We start from the raw sequence: 22,509 nt of genomic DNA, 5'->3' as shown, positions 1-22,509 counted from the left end.
ACAGTAATGATCGTTGGACGTAAACTCAGGGGTGGTTCAGTGGACTTTGGAGTATCGAAATGCATAATATTTCAAGAATTGATTTGATTTTAGTATGCATATGATCAATAACATAGAGAACATTTCAAATTAAAATGAAGATCTTGAATTATATATACTCATGACAGAACGAAAATTTTAGATGATATAGAATTACCAGTTAAAGAAACATAATTAAGTGTATTATTAGATCCATAAACCTGTGAAAGATGATTACTGACCTGTAATTTGCGTGATTAAAAATGATTTTTCTTGTATTGTCGGGGAAGGTACAAGAACAAATTTCCTTTCGAATGAAAAAAAAAAAAAAATGGTTCAAATGGCTCTCAGCACTATGGAACTCAACTGCTGTGGTCATAAGTCCCCTAGAACTTAGAACTACTTAAACCTAACTAACCTAAGGACATCAGCCACATCCATGCCCGAGGCAGGATTCGAACCTGCTACCGTAGCGGTCGTGCGGTTCCAGACTGTAGCGCCTTTAACCGCTCGGCCACTCCGGCCGGCTTTGAATGAACTTCATGGAATGCAGGAATAAAGAATCTCGCCTTTTTGTGTTATTAATTGCTGATTTGGGTAGAGACCCATAGCACTAAATTATATTTTAGTGAAGAAAGATGTAAATGTGAATACAAATTACAACAATATGTCAATGTCATATTCTGTATGAAAATACAAAACTGTAGTTGCCAACCAAGACATCGTTTGCGTGTCCATTTCCTTGAAATCACGTAGACAATATCACTGTAGCACCACCATACGCATCAGTAACGTTTTCCAGAGTGAAACCTATATCTCTTACAATGGCAGATAACGCTACATTTTAACATTATCGAGAAGTATGTGAAAAAAAAACAAAAAACGGATTCTAGCAACTGGTATGAATGGTTTTATGCGGATTGTTTAATTTATTAGAATACTTAATGGTTCGTGTATCTAAAGACTGACAAGTTACGTAAAGTTCATTATCGACAGCAGCAATTTGAGGACAAAGCAATCCAATTGCGAGCATATTGTGTACTATATGTGACATAACTGGAGAAGGAACAAGGCTACGCTTCAGTGAAAAGCACGATAGCTTGTCTCGTGTAGTTCTCTATCCGTCTGAAATGTTACACGATCCCATTTCCAGTTGAGCATTACGAGTTGTTTCCGGGATAGTGGCTTCAAAAACTGTACGACACCAATGACCTCTATGTCGATGGGTCGTAAACCCCTAATCTACCTTCCTCCTTTCAAAAACAATCACAAGTTCGTAGCATATCCTTAGAAGTTTCCCATTCCCCCATCTAATACTACTTCAATTTAAATTTCTCTATAAGCAATTGTTTGGTTTCAGAACTGTGCCGGCCGGTGTGGCCGTGCGGTTAAAGGCGCTTCAGTCTAGAACCGCGTGATCGCTACGGTCGCAGGTTCGAATCCTGCCTCGGGCATGGATGTGTGTGATGTCCTTAGGTTAGTTAGGTTTAATTAGTTCTAAGTTCTAGGCGACTGATGACCTCAGAAGTTAAGTCGCATAGTGCTCAGAGCCATTTGAACCAATCAGAACTGTGGTTCCACAATTATGGTACACACTGTAGTTGTAATCCTAGCTACAACTCTGATGATAGGCGTAACAATTCTCCCTCCTTCACTTCTCCTGCACTGAAGTACACGAGGTGGCGCAGTAGTTGAGACCTTGGACTCGCATTCAGCAGGAGCGATCATATCCCCGTCGGGACACAGAAATTTTAGAATTTCCGTTTATCACTAAAATCGTTAAAGATAAATGGGCAGGAGAATCTTTTGAAGAGAAAGCATCATATTTCCTTTTAAATCCTTGTCCAGCCGTTGCCGTGTCTAGCCCCCTTGTCGTCGACTGGAACTTAGATCTTGACTTTCCTTCCTTCCTTCCAGCAGTGTTACAACAAAAGCCTCTTCGTAAAATGAAGAACAAACCGCCTTCAGTCTCAAGTTGCGTTTATTTACTGCACTCTGCATTTCGAGCCCTGGAGGCTCATCTTCAGGTACTTTTTAGTGATTTACATCAGGTTTTTTATTTGTTTGCCTGTTGATATTACATTTTTGTGTTACAAGATGGTATATTGTAGATATAAGTTTAACAGCGTTAAAAATAAGAAACCAACTTACAGTTTAACATTGTATGATGTCTGCTTCTGTTGTGCAGTTGGTATACGCAACACACATCTTTAATTTTGCTGTATATACTGGGATATATACATAATCACACACTTTTTTGCACATTGTAGTAGCAGAACGTAAACATGCCAAAAATTCTCGTTCATACAGATGTTCTACTTCTAAATGTAATCGATTTTCTTGTTTCACAGAAGATAATATGATATAGTATTACTAGTACACAGGTATTATTAAAATAATTATTTGGCACCATGTGGTAGGTTGTCAGCTGTTTGTACTATTATAGATTTGATTCCTCAGGAAAAAAATAAACTTTTAAAGGTGTAGAAAAAATTGTGGCTGTTAAACTCTGTTTGTTCATTCAACAAGTTTTCGGAATATTTTTCTTTGTGTAGCATTATTTCTAACTGTTCTAGTAGATTAAGTTTTTTACTGTTGGGTTCTGTGTGAAGCACAGCTAGGCTGTTGTGGATGTCGTCAAGTCTGTGTTTATTAATATACAAGTGGTTAGCTATTGTAGATTCTTCAAAATGGTTTAGTCGAAAGGCGTCGGTGTGTTTTTTATACCGTGTGTGGAAGGTTCTTCCAGTTTTTCATACGTAAAATGCAGGGCAACTATTATGTATTCCACTGTGTTGTGTTATTGGCTTGTTTATGTTCACTGTGTGAGGTAAGTGGTATCCAATACTAAAATATGTTGTAGCAAAAAATGTAATATCAACAGGCAAACAACTAAAAAACCTGATGTAAATCACTAAAGAGCACCTGAAGATGAGCCTCCAGGGCTCGAAATGCATAGTGCAGTAAATAAACGCAACTTGTGACGAAAGCAAAACAGTCGCGGACGAAACACTGAAAAACAATGGATAAAATTAAAAAGCCTCTTCTACTATACGTTCAACCTAAACTTCTGAATTTGTATGGAGTTTTCGCTGTCTTACCTGATGAAACAGAAACATTTGACGTCAAGCAGTGAACGGGAAAATAGTTTCTTTATTAAAGGTTATATATCAGCCCACAATCTTGCGCAATTTCAGTGACATCAAATATTAAAACATTCTTGTAATTGAACAATAATTCCTACATTTTACTGAAAATGTTGTTTTTTCCCCACCAGAAGCAAACATAGTGAAAAGCAGTTTTAATGAAGACCTTACCCATCACTTTATTTTATGTGTTGGGCACCTGTTCCATGTTCTTAGGAAACATTAGTATTTTGTCTGGGTACTGAAAACTGTAACATTCACATTGGTTTTTAGAGTTACCTAACGAAAAATCCTCCTTCCCACTTATCGACTTGTAACTCAGTTCAGACATTTACAGACCAAGCTACTACAAAGATTGTTACGGTACACTGCCACTGCCGACAAAGGAACTTCACAAATGGTACGCAACACTTGCAGCAGCTGTTGGTATGCCTCTGCCGTGTGCAACCTATTCTGCCCTCGCACGCGTGACTCCTTAGGTGTCTGTGCGGCAGCCGGCGAGCAGCTGTTGCTAACTTTCAGCCCGCGACATAAATCTCTTCCCGCAGGAAAACAGCGTCTCTCAACGGTGTTTCTTTTTTTCTTCTCGAAGACGATTAGGTCTCTCATGTGAAACGGGTAGAGAAGACAAGGCAGGATCACTATTCGCTTTAAAGCTCCTAAAAATCCTAACGGTCACCACTGTCATCAGAATCACGACCTTGCTTATGTGATTCACTTTTACGTGTTACTCTATCTTTTTCTTGGTCTGCCTACGTTTCTTATCGTATTGGTTGGACCACTTTAGGCAGTCTCCTTTTCTCTAAATTTTTGAGCACATTAAAGCCAACAAGGATCGCATCGTCAGACATAGTTAAGCACTGACTTAATTTAGATCCCTCCTTACATTGTTGTTTGAGATATAATGGGACAAAATATTAAAGGTTTGTAGGTACTAGGATTTTTTGTTCTCCTTAACTTTGGGAATGCTTTTTGAAAGCATCTTGTAATGTCCTTACATTCCCGTCAAATCACTTGAACGTGTGACGTGTACCAGTGGATTTCGGAAGCATGGCTATCTGCACCGAATACCGCCGAATCGAAATGAGAAACACGTACAACTCACTACCGAGAGTGGCTTACTAACCAATAAAAGGATTGAAGTTGGTGCTGATGTTTTACGGAAATAAATGTTTACACTGGGTGAATAATTCAGTTGCCTGAACATCGATAATTTTGAAATAAAACGATTGCCAGTCCAACTGACAAAGCTCACAGCTAAATCAATTGGTTAAGCAGCAGGATATGTAATCATGTAATATACGATTACATGTACAACGCTTTTACTTAATTCAGTATCATGCCTGCTGATGTAAATATTCCCTGCGGTTACTGTTTGTAATCTTGAGAGAAATTTCTTCATACGGTAAAACGTACTGAGGCCACCGTAACTTTGAAATGACCGTGAAGACGACTACACAGAAACGTAGCACTACACTAGCACTTAACCTTCACAAATTTATTTTTAGATGAATTCATCATATCTTAAAATTAAATCTTTCAAAATCCTGTAACTCATTAAGAAATAGCGACAGTCGATACAACTATGGAATAATGGGCACAAGCAATCAACACCGTAATGATATGGAAATAGAAGCAAATTTCTTTCAATATTTCCTTAGTGACATCATTCAAGTTAAATTAAATTAAATAATTACTTTAAAATAAATGAATACTAGGCTGAAGGCCTGTTATTATGAAAACTGGCAGTTACTTAGTTTAAATTAGGTCGACAATTTTTCGAAGCTACAGAATTTGATATGACTATTAAACTCTGTTATTTGCTTATGATAATCGGGCATGCAAATAGGAATCTTGGAATGAGGAACATATCCCAAGTAATAATGACGTAGGCCAATAATGCCACACATAATCTATACCGACACCAAATACTATAACAGTTTTTAGAAGGGTCATTGAGATTTGCAGTTTAAGTTACTGATGACTGTAAGTGTCACTCTTACAGTCTCGTGATGCTGACGTCGTCGAACGTCATCTGTTGGTTGGCAGCGAATTTGGAGGAGAACAGATCCACATCCGAAGTTTGCAACAACTCATTAATATTGCGCAATAGCATAAATTATCGAAGCTCTGTTCCCTGCCCACTGTAATCCACAGACCAACGGGCAACCAATATCAGAATCCAAACCTAACTTGACAGGATGCAAGAGCAGAACAATAATCTCCTCCAACAGGTGAATAAGTTCCAGTCAGAACACAGCATTCAACAAGACTGCAAATATATACTTAGAAGACTCTGTCTAACTATAAATTTCAATTAGAACTACACGCTAATTAAGAGAACAGTATTGTCACTTATTTGCAGAAAAATTTCAGCAACATAGAAAACAAAACATTAAGAAAAAGGCTAAACATATTTGGCATAAAATTTCTTACACATTATTCAGTCTCACTTGCACTACTCATCAATCGGTTAAAACGCTCACTTATGATCTAAAAGTTTGAGAACCACGAAAGCGAAAGTCATCATCCTGTATCATCTCACTACACTACACAGTGTTCAAATAACTCAGTAGTACTGCAGTAAAAATATTAGTCAAAAGATCATGTGAGAAAACAAACCATTGACAAATCCTCAAAATATGAAACTCTGGATGAAAAGTCACTACCTATTCGTGATATCAAAACAACATTAAGAAAGAACATACTTATCTCAGCCATGAAGTATATACATAGAAGATAAATACAGTAACGAACGTACAGGAAGCATATCATGACAATATGGTAACACGTGCCGAATGGGAAACGACTATTCACATTCCTCATCAAATATCACATCTAAGAACACTAAACACTTCCTCGTCAATCATATGTTAAAATGTTGCAGATACTCCAACCTCATACATTCAACATCTGTCTAGAGAAGAATCATACAGAACCATAAATATTTTTTCACCAAGGTAAAAGAAATGTCATTACACATAAAAGATGTATAAATCTTCCGTATGAAATATGCAATACGCGTAGAAGAAAAATTACATAAAACTTATGACAAATGTCCCATCAACAAAGAAAATCCTGACACAAGGGCAATTATCCCGAAGACAATATACAGTAACTGCCAGGCTACACAAGACATGTCAACTAATCCACAGACAAGAACACTGAACACTACACACTGAATACAGCAAGAAGGCGGTACCACATTTTCTCCTACTGAGATATTCGCTTACCTCTTCCAATTAGGCTCTACATTTTGGAACTGAAACATCCTATCAAGTTAATCAAAACGTATTGTCTGCAAAATCACCCACTTACAACTCGACAACATCCAAACGGATTGCAACATCACTCTGAATCTGGGCCGGCCCTAGAAAACCGGCATTTGTCCCTTCAACCAAGCTTTTTGTTTGAAACTTTTATTTCTTGGGTAATGTCAGAAAATTATAGTAAAGAAAATGAAACAGCGCCCTTTTTTCAAGATTTTCTTTAATTTTCTCAGTTTACATGAATAGCATCTTTTTATTTCACTTTCATTCTAGCACTTTTAGATGAGACAAACTCTTATAAACCTCGTATAAAGTAATGAGCGGGCTAACTGTGACTTACTGCAGTCATAAGTAATCTAACATGCCGCTCTTGTCACATTGTAGTTCTCAAACATTATTTAACTTTTGGAAGAAGGCTGGCTGACGGCTCTGCTTTTGTGACCAAAGTGCAGAAAAAGCTACAAAACTGCCATCATATTTGGAAATATGTTATTAAAATTGCACTTATGAAGAGCATTGACAATATACGGAGGAAGGCAGTGGTTCAGACCATTAATTGGGTGCAAGGATCTTTTAACTTCAAAATTTCTTCCATGTTTTGTACGCGTTCTGATAGTGTAGAATCGTATACGCTCATGTAGTTTCCTAAGAAATCAAATGTGTCCGCGTTATCTATGGCACCACAACTTATATACTAATGAAAAAAACCGCAGCGTCACCAAGTATGTGATGTGCGTGATAAGCTGGAGATGGTAGACGTCTTTCTGTATCTAAAAAGCTAATGTGTATTCAGATTTCGGGCCAGTCGCATAGGAGAGATAGGCGCTAGTAGCGTCGCTATGAGGATGCAAATCAGGTTTGCTTTAGATACACTCTGTAACGGTCGTGATCCTTAGTTACCTTTGAGATTGGACATTGTGAATTGAGTTCGTCAACAATGCCTTTAAGGCAACAATGACGGCATTATCCACACCTCACTGGGTTTGAACGAGGTCGTTTAATATGGCTACAAGAAGCTGGATGTTCCTTCTGCGATACCGGAGCCACTGTAAATGATCGCTGGAGGCTATGCTCACGAGAATACGCAGTTGCGAAATGACCGTACTCTGAATGATCACGTGACACTACCGAGAGAGAAGATCACTGAATTATGGTCCTGGCGCAACTCACTGCATCTGCAGCAGCAAGCTGAGCAGCAGTTTGGATCATAGTGACACAACAAACTGTTGCGAATTGGTTACTTCGAGGACAGTCCCGAGACAGATGTCCTGTAGCGAGCATTCCACTGACCACAGACACCATCATTTGTGACTTCAGTGGCGTCAAGCGAGAGCTCGCTGGAAGGGAGGATGGATGCTTATTGTGTTTTATGATGAAAGCGGCTCTGCTTCGGTGCCAATGATGATCGTGTGTTGGTTAGAAGGAGGACAGTTGAGGTCCTGCAACTAACGTGTCTGCGTGGTAGATACACTGACCTACACCTGGAGTTATGGTCTGGGGCTCTATTTTTGACGACGGCGGGGACACTCTCGTGACTATAAATTCAATGTATTTAAATTTTTTTCAATTTTAATCTGATATACGAGGGCTGTCCAGAAAGTAAGTTACGATCGGTCGCGAAATGGAAACGACTATGAAAATCCGATAAAGCTTTGCAAAGATGTGTTGGGCAGTGTCTCTAGTATGACTCTAGGTACAATTATGTCGCTCTTTTCAATCCTGAGCTCTTAGTGAGCGCGTAAAGATGTTATAGAAAATAGTGTCTCCCGCCAAGTACGAGGGCCTGGTGAGAATTTTTCCCTGAAGCTATGCAACCAACATTACATAACTGTCGTGTGGTTTCTTCTTCAAGACAATTCTCATCCTCATTCTGCAGGGGCAATGAAGATGTTCCTGCATCGTTTCAATTGGAAATGTTTGGTTACCCACAATACAGCCCGTAAATGTCTCCCACTGAGTTTCATCTCTGCTCAAACGAACCGCTGGCTATGAAGACCATATTTTGGCACAGACAACGAGCTTTAGGCCAGAGTAGAGAATTGGCGGAAAGCACTGGCGGCTGCCTTCTATGATGAGGCTATTGGAAAGTTGGCACAACGCTACGACGAATGTCTGAGTCAGAACGGCGACTACGTAGAGAAGTAGCTGAAAGGTGTAGGTAACTGTTACAAATGAAACATTTCTGATTTTCACTGTGATTCTCATTTCGCGATCAATCGTAACTTACTTTCTGGACAGCCCTCGTATATTGTGTTTCATAACAGAATTCGTGTTCTCAGTTTGGCGCAGCTTTGCCACAGGAAACACGAAAGCGATCGAAGACGTCCGTCTTCTGGTCGGCTCCCGATCGTTGTCTGAAGGAGGCTAGTTTTTGATTACGCAAAGGCTTCTCTTATTGGGAAAAGAATAACTCGGATTCCTTTACGTAATCAGTATGAATTTTATAATTACCTAAGGGACCTTTGACAATAAACAATAAAAAACATTGCATTTGCAGATGAAATCATTAATAAATGGGGCAGCTATGAGTTGTACAGAAGACAAGGAGCGACCTTCTGTCTACGACCAGGATGCCGCAGTATTCTCTGTTGCAGTAAAGGCTGTTTGACATTTATAAAAATAATATGACATGGAGGTAAAAAGGAAAAGAAATGTAATAAGAAATCTGTTAAACACTACATATATTCAAATAATTCCCACAAGCAATTAGGGGTTATTTATAAACAGTACATAAGTAATTTTCTGACTGTATGGTGCGATTAGATTTCAGCCTGTCCTGTGCTAGCTTCTTGGTTCATATGGCTCTGAGCACTATGGGACTCAACATCTTAGGTCATAAGTCCCCTAGAACTTAGAACTACTTAAACCTAACTAACCTAAGGACATCACACACACCCATGCCCGAGGCAGGATTCGAACCTGCGACCGTAGCAGTCCCGCGGTTCCGGACTGCAGCGCCAGAACCGCTAGACCACCGCGGCCGGCTGCTAGCTTCTTGGTTCACGTTTTTGTCACAAATTACAGTCATTACCTTTCTCCTGTCTTTGAGGCAATTTTTGCACCGTTCAACACCTTCATCACAATAACTTGCCGATTTACAGTATCGAACATAAATTACTTGAATTTTATTAATTAATAACTGTTGTCTGCACGCTGGCAAGACCGCTCACTTTTATGGCTTAAAGACGACCTTCTTTACGCTTTCACATTACAAGCAGAAGTACGGTAAATTTTGAAGATCTACAAAGGTGTTTTATTTTACATAGATCGAATCGGTACGCTCAGTTCAGCTTTTGTTAAAATGTTTCTTTGACTGCGCAATCGATGTATCAGCGTTCGAGCTAGATTCGAGTCTTTACGGTAACGTAAATTATGTAAAAACAAATCTCTTTCAAAGAATAGGTCCCATCTCATAAGTTGATCATTTAACACACAGCTAGGTTAATGCCTTTCCAAGGGTATTCGCAGCTTTCATACGACGGAAAGCCCAGTAATCTTGCTTCTAACGTGTCTGTGTGGTAGATACACTGATCTACACCTGGAGTTCTGGTCTGGGGTTCCATTTTGCACGACGGCAGGGGCACTCTCGCGATTATTCCACGCAACCCGAGTGCAAATTTGTACCTCAATCCGGTGTTTTGACCTGTTGCACTACCATTCATGAACAGCATTCAAGGGGGTGTTTTCCGACAGGATAACGCTCGACCACATAACGCTGTTGGAATCCAACAAGCTATAGAGAGTGTCGACAAGTTGCCTTCCTCTGCTTGCTCACGAATCTGTCTCCAGTTGAGCTCGTATGGGAAATTATCGGACGACAGTTCCAGAGTTAGCTACGAACAGCATTAACTGCCCCTGTATTGACCTACCAAGTGCAACTGGCATGGAAGTCAATCCTACAAACTGACATCCGGCACCTGTTCGACAAAATGCACGCACGTTTTCATGCTTGGGGAGACGCAAAATTCTGTCAGTTACACCAGGTATTAATGTACCAGCATTCACGTTTGCAATGTCTTATCTCACACCTCCATAAATCTGTGATCTGACAATTTAATCACTTAAATAGATTCCCTAGACAAAAGTATTCACGAAATTTCATTGCTCTACAACAATTGTTTTTTGGTGTTGCAGTTTTTTCCGTCAGTGTAGTTGAGTTTTATACAACTGTATCTAGACTCACATTGAAAACATTTCGTTTCAAAATGTCGTTTGCGTGCAGGATCAAATCTTCTGTTGCAAAACGTTTTCTTTTGTCTTTCGGTTCACCTGTGCCGCCAATCGTTACAGTCAAATGTGGTGATATTCCAATATTTTCTCTTGGGTCGCAACTGTCTGCCTAAATAGTATCCGAACCATTTCTCAATTTATTTAGTTCTTCCAGTGAAATCTTAATATTGGCACTTACAACTTCTACTGTGGCTTTCCTCTCCTAAAGCCCAATGTAATGTGAGTTTATTGCAGCTAATACCTACGGTAAATTGAAGACATAAAGACATAATGAAATGATTTCAAATACTTCTGAATGTCCATTAGTTGAATAGAAGCCTCCGCAGTCAAAGCCAAAAGCCTTTTGTAATCCGGGCAAATGCTTAGCAAATGGACGCATCTGTCCACGCAGACTATCCCTTTTTCCGATAGCCCTTAAAAGGACGATCCACTATTTTGTTTTCGAACATCTCTCTTTGGGGTCTAGAAGAAAAAAAAATGAAAAATGGCAATAATTTTTGAACAAGCGGTTCGTTCTTAAGTACCTACAACACAACAACCTTAATCAGGTATAAGTGGACCTATCTAACGACGAATCTCGTCTCTGTGAATCCTGATCCTATTAACTAACAATTAGGGATCCTCAGTCATCTCCACGTCCTTCTGACTCCCCCGACACTATTGGTTTAGCGAGTGACGCAGAGGGAACAATATATGTCCCTTTTTCGCAGCACTGAGTTTTTCGGTCTTACCTTCTCCTTTTTGATAACCTGATGTAGCACTGTAACGCTTTTTTCCATTCGGGTAATTTGTTAAGTCTTAAAACTGTGTGATGCAACGATACAAATACGTAACGTGCTACACAACCACAGAATAACGGAGAGCGTGCAGCAGGCTATTCAGCTCGACTGACATCTGAGTACTACTTATGACTAATGAGTACTACTTATGACTAATGAGTAATGATAAACCGCAATACAAAAGAAAACATATTAAGTTTCGGAAGTAAACATTCGCACGAAGACAGCAAATTCATTGCTGTAATATCGGCTTCACAAAACTTGTGGCTCATATCAGACGCTAACCGAAAGAAGCTCAACTGGCCAAATGAAAGTGAAAGCATAAACCGTTTTAAAATGAACGAAACATATGTATTTTTGTCTACGATATCGTCCTAATTCTGTAAAAGGCGAACATCATTTTGAAATGAAAAGAAGAAGATATGAAATAGAAAAACTGTAGATGTCAATTAATTAAATTTTTATCCGGACGTAAATTGAAAGCTGAAACTAACCTAAATTCCGCCCGAACAGGCCTTGAAGGGCCAACGCCACCGACCGACCGCTGTGTTATCCTCAGTCCACAGGCGTCACAGGATGCGTATGCCGAGGGGCATATGGTCAGCAGACCTCTCTCCCGGCCGTTGTTAGTTTTCGTGACAGGAGACACTACTTACTTATCTAGTAGCTCCTCAATTGGCCTCACAATGGTTGAGTGCACCCCGCTTGCCAATAGCGCTCGGCTGCCCGGACGGTCACTCATCCAAGTGCTAGCCAAGCCCGATAGCCCTTAACGTCGGTGATTTGGCGGAACCGGTGTTACCATTGCGGAAAGCTACCCGACTCAAAATTCGTGTTAAGACACTTGTCTCTTTCACTAATGAATCTGCATTAATACTTAAATTATTTTAATATGAAAGTAATCAAAATATTTTAGAAGTTTCAAAACAAGCGCTTTAGCTAAGTCACTATGCGAACCCAGAACTTGGCGAGGGGCGAGGTTTTTAAGATCCGTAAACGAATACTTGAACGTATTACATAACATACATGTTCGATATGGCTAGAAATAAACTTCTTTCATAATTATACCCTTTTACTTACTTTGATATTTAAAAAAAACTCTTATACTTCGACTAAAATCTGATATCAGTTACGGAAATTAAAATTCGACCAAAAATATTACAATACTTGCGTATATGTAAAAATAATATTTACTGCTCTGCGGTGTCTGATGGATTGGTCGTGACATTTATGTATAGCTGTAGTATTTTGCATTAATTTAATAGCTAGTTAAATATCCCGCGGATTCAGACTGGCACTGCAGCGCTCACGCCTTTTATTCAGAGCCATACGTGCAGATTTTGAAACTTGCGTTCGATTTCTATTTACACAGAAGAGCCACAGAAACTCGTACACCTGTCTAATATCGTGTAGGCCTCCCGTGAGGCCGGCCGGAGTGGCCGCGCGGTTCTAGGCGCTACAGACTGGAACCGAACGACCGCTACGGTCGCAGGTTCGAATCCTGCCTCGGGCATGGATGTGTGTGATGTCCTTAGGTTAGTTAGGTTTAATTAGTTCTAAGTTCTAGGCGACTGATGACCTCAGAAGTTAAGTCGCATAGTGCTCAGAGCCATTTGAACCATTTGAACCTCCCGTCAGCACGCAGAAGTGCCACAACACGACGTTGTATGGACTCGCCTAACGTCTGAAGTAGTGCTGAAGGGAAATGACACCATGAATCCTTCAGGGCTGTCCATAAATCCATAAGAGTACGAGGGGGTGGATATCTCTTCTAAACAGCACGTTGCAAGCCATTCCAGATATGCTCATTAATATTCATGTCTGGGGAATTTTGGACTAATTTCAGTGTTAACGGGTCCAGTAGAGGCGTAAAGCTTTGTGTTGTGCAGCCAGCCGTCAAGGGTATACGAGTCGGCCTTCGGCTCCGAAAGCCCATATCGATGATGTTTCGTCGAATGGTTCGCACCCTGACACTTGTTGATGGCGCAGCACTGAAATCTGTAGCAATTTGCGGAAGGGTTGCACTTCTGTCATGCTGTAAGATTGTTGTCAGTCGTCGTTGATCCCGTTCTTTCAGGATCCTTTTTCCGGCTGCTGCGATGCAGGAGATTTGATGTTTTACCGGATTCGTGATATTCATGGTACAGTCGTGAAATGATTGTACGGGAAAATCCCCACTTCCTTGCTCCTTCGGAGATTCTGTGTCCCATCGCCGATTATAGCACCACATTCAAACTCACTTAAATCTTGAAAACCTGCCATCATAGCAGCAGTAACCGATGTAACAACTGTGCCAGACACTTGTTGGCGTATATAGGCGTTGTCGACCGCAGATCCATATTGTGCCTGTTTACGTATCTCTGTGTTTGAATAAGCGTACCTATACCAGTTTGTTTGGCGCTTCAGCGTAGTAGGCACGCCCCAGCCCAGGGCACTTGCACCCGGCTTAGCCACCACTAACGCCGGCCCTGCACTAAAATTTTACATTCAGAAATCACTGAGTAAGACACATGGGCAGCTGAACTGTTGGAAATCTCCCTCGAACACTGGCTCTCAGGATTTAGTCAATAATGTTTCGCAAGAAAAACGTCATCTGTTTTTCATTATAATGTCAAGACAGGAATCTAGTGGTTAGTTTCGGCTGTTGACATCACCAGATCAATCTTTACGTACGTTTCTTCGAACACTTTGTATCGTTTAAATTTACTATGGTATACGAGGGTGTTCCTATGAGTAAAATCCGATTGGTCGCGAAATGGAAACCAGAAATGCTTTGTTTGCAACAGTTAGGCACACTGAACACCGTTAGCTGCTTACAGGCGTTGACATTCGTCAACGGGGACTGATGAAAATGTGTGCCCCGACCGGGACTCGAACCCGTGATCTCCTGCTTACATGGCAGACGCTCTATCCATCTGAGCCACCGAGGACACAGAGGATAGCGCGACTGCAGGGATTTATCTCTGGCACGCCTCCCGTGAAACCCACATTCTCAACGTATTGTCCCGCACTACATTCGTAGTGCCCCCGCCCATTATACTCGCCGGTCGCGGTGGTGTCTGGCACGCCTCCCGTGAAACCCACATTCTCAACGTATTGTCCCGCACTACATTCGTAGTGCCCCCACCCATTATACTCGCCGGTCGCGGTGGTCTAGCGGTTCTAGGCGCTCAGTCCGGAGCCGCGTGACTGCTACAGTCGCAGGTTCGAATCCTGCCTCGGGCATGGATGTGTGTGATGTCCTTAGGTTGGTTAGGTTTAAGTAGTTCTAGTGCTCAGAGCCATTTGAACCATTTTTTTAGCCATTATACTCATTACTCGCGGCAGGTTGCCGATTCCCGTAAGAGTTCGGGCGCTGTTTGTGCATTTGCACTGAAGAAGAAGATGGTCAAGCGGCCGGTGAGCTTTAACTATTACATACTAAGATGGTATCTGCTCTTTCGGACATGTCCGAAAGAACAGATACCATCGGTGACCATGCCCGAACTCTTACGGGAATCGGCAACGCGCCGCGAGTAATGAGTATAATGAGCGTGGGCACTACGAATGTAATGCGGGACAATACGTTAAGAATGTGGGTTTCACGGGAGGCGTGCCAGAGATAAATCCCTGCAGTCGCGCTATCCTCTGTGTCCTCGGTGGCCCAGATGGATAGAGCGTCTGCCACGTAAGCAGGAGATCACTGGTTCGAGTCCCGGTCGGGGCACACATTTTCATCTGTCCCCGTTGACGTATGTCAACGCCTGTAATCAGCTAACGGTGCTCATTCTATTGTAATTTCATTCTAACGAGCTGCATGGTCACCGGTGGTATCTGTTCTTTCGGACATGTCCGAAAGAGTAAATGCCATCTTGGTACATAATAGTTAGGTACACTTTCCAGAAACTTCTAGGCATAGTCGCCACTCCAGTTTACACATTCGTCATACCGTTCTACCAGAGTTCCAATACCCTCGGCATACCAAGCGAGATGGCGCAATGGTAAGCACACTGGACTCGCATTCGGGAGGAGGACGGTTCAAAGCCGCTTCCGGCCATCCTGATGTAGGTTTTCAATGATTTCCGTAAATCGCTTCAGACGAATTCCGGGATGGTGCCTTTGAAATGGTACAGCCTACTTCCTTTCCCATCCTTCCCTAATGTAACGAGACCAATGATCTCGCTGTTTCGTCAACTCCCCCGAATCAACCAACCAATCCTCGGTATAAAAGGCTGCGGCTTGTGCTTTCTTCCGATTCTCTACGCTGACCTGCATCTCGCTGATTGGGCATTCTTCATAGCCAGCGGTTCATGTGATGAAAGAGGAAAATCAGAGGGAGCCACGTCCGGAATGTATGGTGGGTGATAAAACGGTTCCCATTGGAAAGGCTGCAGGAGCATTTTTATTGCCGCTGCAGAGTGCGGCCAAGAATTGTCACGAGGCAGTAAATGCATGCCATTCACTCGTATGTTATGTGGGCTGCATGAAATAGGTGCCGGCCGCGGTGGTCTCGCGGTTCTAGGCGCTCAGTCCGGAGCTGCGCGACTGCTACGGTCGCAGGTTCGAATCCTGCCTCGGGCATGGATGTGTGTGATGTCCTTAGGTTAGTTAGGTTTAAGTAGTTCTAAGTTCTAGGGGACTGATGACCACTGATGTTAAGTCCCATAGTGCTCAGAGCCATTTGAACCATTTGAAATAGGTGAAACGACTCAGCAGGCACTTGTAGTTGGTGGGGGCAATTCTTTCTAGGCATCCTTACGTCCTCGCTGTGGGATCAGAACTGAAAAGAGCGAGATAAAGCGTACTAGAGACACTGTCGAACACAACTGTGCAAAGCGACATCGAATTTTCACCGTGGTTTCCAATTAGCGACCGATCGGACCTTAATAAACGAATAGCCTTAGTACTTCGGTCGCAACGCACTATGTCCGCAAATAGAGCTTTAATAAGATGATAATTTAATTACACAAATACGCTAACACACAGAACAGAATTCGCGATTTATAGACAGATAGCGCACTGAACTTCCCTCCCTTATGTTATCTTATGACCGTGGCTGCCTCAAGGATACTAATCCCACTGTAGGTGGAAGAGCCTACATGGGATATGGAAGGGATAGAAAGGAAATACTGGCAAGCTGAAGGTAAAATAGGAACTAATCTGATGAAAATGTAAAACGTTTATAGCTTTAATCAGATTAGAGAACTATGTTTTAGTTTTCTTTATTTGAAAGTTCTTGCCCCTAGACTATCGCAAAAATGAAACCAGTTTTTTTGGTTCGTAAAAGCACAAAATAAATTGCTACCTGCTTAATAAGAACAAACGAAACTTCACAATAGCAGGTTATTACCTGCAGAATAAATGATTGTTCTATTGTCTGCCGTAGTCTGCCTCCGTAGCTGCATGGACAGCATAGATGGCTACTTCTCAAAGGACCTGACCTCGATTCCAGAATCTGTCAAGGATTTTTCTTGTATCGGGGGATGGTACGAAGTGCAATCGACCTCGTGAGGTCAAATGAGGGGCTGCTTCATAGAGCAGTAGCAGCTCCAGGATATGGAAAGTCGGCAAAACGGCCGGAAGTGCGGTGTGCTGACCACATCCGCAAGGCGGAAGTAGAAGTGAAGTAGAGAACGACACAGCGGCCGGTAGACATCCCTTAGCCTTAACAGCGTGGAAGAGGAACTGTTAAAAGATTGTCTGACGTGATCACCTTCGTCTGCCGGTCGTAAACGGTTCGACACAGAGTTCTCAGGCCGTAGCAAATTAATCAGCCTCTTGGGGCGGAAATTTGCAAATGGCCAGGAATTTAATGGAGATATAACTCGGTCCCTATCATGGAACGCAACCTACATCATTACAGGTTTCAGGGTACCCCAGTTAATAAGGAAACTGGGAAAACTGGACAGGGTAAACAACTATAATTAAAACAGGTTAATGTTTAATGTGATATATCATACGAGCTCTCTCCCAGAATTTGCAATCATACAGGCGAGACCAGGCTTCACTGGAAAGGTAAGCTACAGACATACAGACCCAGTAATCAGTGAACGCAGAAGTCAGCATATAAAATTATCCAAAGACCTTAAACAAACCATTGATTTTAAAGTGCTGTATAGTGCTGAATTCTTGTGAGGAGATGCTAACACATTATAGAGAGAGCTGAACCCATGAGGCAGCGGCTAAGGCAACAAAACGGGGTGGTTTCCATGACGGCTTACCACAGGGGGGGACGCTGTCGTCTCACTGCAAACAGCAGAGTGTAGCTACATTATCCGTTTCCAAACGGTGATGCCTATGATCGACCGATATTTCTATCTCAGATTTCTGTCTCTTACTCAAAACAATAAACAGACGAACTTTCACCTGACTCGAAGTGGTAAATGCGGAGAGAATATCGCGGGCTCGTGGGAGTCGTCTTGCTGCAACTGTTGGTCCCAAAAGCAGCTGACAAAGTGAGGGTGGAGCGGCTGCACTTTGAATTCTTATGAGTAGTAATCCACGCGCAAACTAAGTTGACACTCGGCATGGCGGCTGATGGGAGCGACTTTGAATGGTAAATTTCTTTACGATCGCGCCTATCAGCCAGCGCGCCGAGTGTCAACTTAGTTTCCTTGTATAGTGCCATCTTTAGTGGGGGAGGGGAGATGTGGCAATAGTCACGGTTTACTGGCCGGGATTTGCAGCACATACAACTATACAACATCTTTCGTCCACAGAGGCTTCTCATTCTTTCTTAACTGCAACAGTGTTTCTAGCTGTGTGGCTCCTCCACGAAGAGGAAGAGTCGTTTGGATTTCTTAGTGAATTTAACAGTCGTTGCCTTCTTAAGCAAATAGTCAAATCAATTAAGAATGATCGCATCCAAATTTAGACTTCCCCTCACTGTTCCTCACTATTTCAGGAATATGTTACGGTCTCCGCCGTCTGAGTTTTAATCATTGGCAAATTTGCATTTGATGTTTGGAAAACTTGAAGTAAACTTAGTAACGCAGTAACAAGTTCTACAATGATTACAAATGTGTCCGTAAACTTTAATGATATGTATTGATTTTTAATTATCTAGGGTTTTTTCGTCTGTTTGTGACCTCTCGCGAAGAAACATTTGTGCGTTCCGATGCGTGACTAGCATTGCTAAGGTTGTGGCGTTACAAGACGCATTTCAGCACTACCATACAAACCCTGCATTGCCAGGCTATTCATTTTGCCGGTTGTTAATCAGAAACGAAAACAAAAAATGAATTTTGTTTGTACTGAAGACTTGAAAAAATTTCATTCCAACGTGTTTAGGGAAACACCTTTGGAATTATGAAACAATTGCGGAAAGAAATATGCATAATGTACAAATGTGTTAGCAAAGTGTCCAAATTAGGATACATGACCCCAGGCAGTGTGTGTACGCTGAGTGAAGCGATATTGTAAACGTCACTAAGGTAAGGCCTCTCCATAATTCTATAGATGGCTGGTGTTTTCGCCTACAGCTGTTCGCGCTTTGCAGTTCTAAGCTGTCAAAAGCACTACAAAGTGTCAGTGATTTTCTTAATTTGACTCGACTGTACGAGGACCTTAGGAGTAAAGAATAAATACATTAATACTGCATGCAACTTTTGACGCATCTCGGTGTTTATGACGTCGCATCTCTTTAATTATGTGTCGTAGAGTGATGTATTGGAGTAGGTATATTCAGCGGCATGTGTGGATATTGCCTGCAAAATGTGTTGGAAACAGAATTAGTAGAAAAGAAGTAATAAATTTAAACATCAAACAAGATGCGGCAGTCTATACGTCATATCTCCTGATCTATGTGTCATACAATGATATAATTTTTCAGGTATGTTCAGCGGCATATGTGGACAGTGTCCGTGAATCGTGATGAAAATAGAATTAGTAGTAAAGAAGCAATAAATTTGAACGTCATGGACAATGCGAAAGTTTTTCACACCTCGGTGCGTTTATGACGTAATATCTCCTGACGTATGTTAGTTAGGTGGTTCTTAACCCAACAACGGTTGTTGACTACGAATAAATCCCAAATGGCTCTGAGCACTACGCGACGTAACTTCTGAGGTCATCAGTCGCCTAGAACTTGGAACTAATTAAACCTAACTAACCTAAGGACATCACACACATCCATGCACGAGGCAGGATTCGAACCTGCGACCGTAGCGGTCGCTCGGCTCCAGACTGTCGCGCCTAGAACCGCACGGCCACTCCGGCCGGCCAGTTTTCTTGGATTCACTGAAGTTACGTGCCTATTGCTGTAGCCATTTTAATTGAAATTGTTAGTTGGGAGCTGTTTTAAAATGTGTCAAACTGAGTGTCAGCTGGTTATTAGGCACGAGCTGTCGTTGGGGTGTTACAGGATGGGCGCTGCGCTGCTACTACTGCAACTCCAAGGGTAACGCCAGCTGCGGGGACCCGTTCTCTCCTGAGCTGGCCAATCTCGTCAACTGCTCTCGCCCTGAGCAGCTCTGCGGCAAGATCACACACGTCGGTGAGTGGACGTTCCAGCTCTGCAGATTACACGTATCTTTAAGCCAAAATGCAATGTTAGAGTTAATTTATGGGTGTTGCTCTACCTTCTCCATGTGCTCCTTCGTTGATGTCACGATTGTTGAAAACTAATTTTAAGCAATTCCGTTAATGATAGACTCATATGAGCACATTAGCCATCCAGGAATACGATGGAAACAGCGCCTCTTGGTCACCGAGAATGTTGAAATAAACATCCTGCCCGATGTTCGTAGTAATCTGAATGACCGGACGCAAGTCATATTAAGGAAAACACATTCAAAAACATCAGGCAACCACCTCGGGCCTGGACTACACCCTCTTCGCACTGCAGTTCAAACGTCTAATTAGGGTGTAGGTGTAGGTGTAGTCAAGGCCTTTGCAGCAACTGAAAAGATGTAAGATCGCGGTTCTTCGGACTCACTGCGTGCCGCCAGTCTACTACTGTGCAGTTTGTTAGTTGCCGCAGTGAAGATGTGCAGCTTAATATGTTGCTGTGAGCAGTGGCCTTTTGCATTGTACCCGACCCCCAAATGTTCCTTGCATGCGGTTCCCTTTTCTCGGAAACTGTTTGATATGGGCATGTATTCAAAGACAACAATTTCTGTCGCTTTTGAAACCGATTGTTATTGATGAGGAGCGATACTTGTCTCTATTCCCTATCGGTTAGAATTTTTGTACGATCACTGCTCTTACATGGCTGCGGGTGGTGCACCATTCCTTGTAGACACGATGGACAGAGCGAGCTGGTCAGTATATCGGGGAAACCTCTTTAAAGCTGCTGTCATACGCCCATCCATACACGATAGTGCCATCCTTTCACGCCTCCTTGTCGGCGCTGCTTCCATATAACCGACTCACACATAAACAACACGACCCTTCCATGAAATACGTCAGCAGCGTTGGGCCACAGGACAGTTTGGTGGAAATTCTACACGTCCTGCAGCGCTTCAAACCGACCAGTGTATTCTTAAAGGTTCCAGTGAGCGTTCATTTACGGAAGACTCATATTTTCAGGTGAAACAAATCCTATACGATCATTAATTGATGAATGGAAATGCAACGATCACTAGTAATTTTTCATAGCAGAGTACTCCCCCTCCTGCTCAGGAACACACTAGTTGCTACAAGAATTCCAATTTACTTACGAATGAACCCACGATTTTTCCTGCAATTGAAAATGACGAAGACAACTGAAACTCATCCTGTAGGAAATACATGGGCTAATACGCAGCCTGATTGTCCAGTTTCACTTTTTCGGTCACAACTCATTTAATAACAGAAGTCTTACGTTTACAAGTTTTAGGAGATTGGTTTGTTTACATAGATATATTTGCTATTCATGATAAGACAGTAGGTGTTCTTCTAAATTCTCTCACTTCGAAGTGTGCAGTGAATAGAAGTAAGGGAAATGATCTGGCCAGCAGACCACAAGAAATCGTACGATATCCAGAGTTACTGTCGGGGCTCGCTTCAGTGTCACAGCTTGGTAGTGGTGTGAAAGATTTCTACTGTACGTCACTGTGCTGTTATCACTATGAAGCCGCTACTACCACTCTTGTGTGTTACTTAGGACTCTGATTCGGACTGTACTTTGGTTTACGATACTGGTTACCTATCATGTCACGGGTACGCATATGGATCCGGCTGCATACATTTCCAGAACTGTGTGCAGTGCTTAAACAGTGCAACTTTGCTACTACTATGGACTGAACTCTTCGGACGGAGCCTTGGTGTGACGACTACGGATCTCCACTACGACGCCGTAGTCTTCACATTGAGAACTGTCATCTGAGATACGAAACTCCGTGATTTTGTCCTTCAATTAAAAGGTGTTTTGAATACGCAAAACACATAAAAGACTACTTTAGTTGAGGATACTGAAAAATTCCGACTCTATTTAACTAATCCAAATGAACGCCGACGATGTAGAATGTGTGCATGACAAGTATGCCTGAAATACGTAAACTGTTGTGTCACACTCTTTATTTGTGGCTGAGGCTAATAGTTTTCATAGATGCAAGAGATGGTGGGGCAGGATTTTAGTTCCCTAATCACACAGCGTCTCTTTATCACAAACTCGTTGTTGCAGTCCAGTAAATTCGTCTAATTTCATTCTTTATTAATTCCCCTTACTTGTGTGTTTGGTCTTATATTTGTCCGTATAAACCTATGACAATATCGTTTAGACAGAAAACTCATATAAGATTTACATTCAGCAGGACAGGTACTGGCAACCTGTTTCGCAAAGAATAGACTGACAATCAGAATTTCAGAAAATGAGACACTTTTATAATATTTTGTTTTAAGAGATGTTATTCCATCCTCATTATTTTAGTTTGGAATTGCGTTTTTATGCTATTACTGTTATATTTCTTTAGTACAAGTCCCTGATACTTCTCATTTCGTTTGTAAACGAGGATACATTTATCTTTTCTAATTTATTTTTGATACTCATCCACTTAATATGTATTTGTAGTTTTATTAGAAAATACTGTGATAGAACATTTTCTCAAGTGTCTTCGGAGCTGTAAATTAGCGTGGCTTTCAATAAAGGATACCGGAAAGCAGACGGTA

The 22,509-nt window shown here is 41.8% G+C and overlaps 1 protein-coding gene across 1 annotated transcript in view; it reads left to right on the top strand.

Moving 5' to 3' along the window:
- Positions 1 to 22,509, top strand: part of LOC126455641 (uncharacterized) — a 116,848-nt gene that overhangs the window by 26,505 nt on the left and 67,834 nt on the right. Inside the window, exon 2 of the mRNA XM_050091407.1 lies at positions 19,784 to 19,915. Within this exon, the coding sequence (XP_049947364.1) occupies positions 19,784 to 19,915 (132 nt within the window). The remainder of the gene's footprint in view (positions 1 to 19,783; positions 19,916 to 22,509) is intronic.

Source organism: Schistocerca serialis, chromosome 2 (genome assembly GCF_023864345.2).
Source record: "Schistocerca serialis cubense isolate TAMUIC-IGC-003099 chromosome 2, iqSchSeri2.2, whole genome shotgun sequence".
NCBI classification, from domain to species: Eukaryota; Metazoa; Arthropoda; class Insecta; order Orthoptera; family Acrididae; genus Schistocerca; species Schistocerca serialis.
This window is presented reverse-complemented; position numbering and strand designations above follow the sequence as displayed.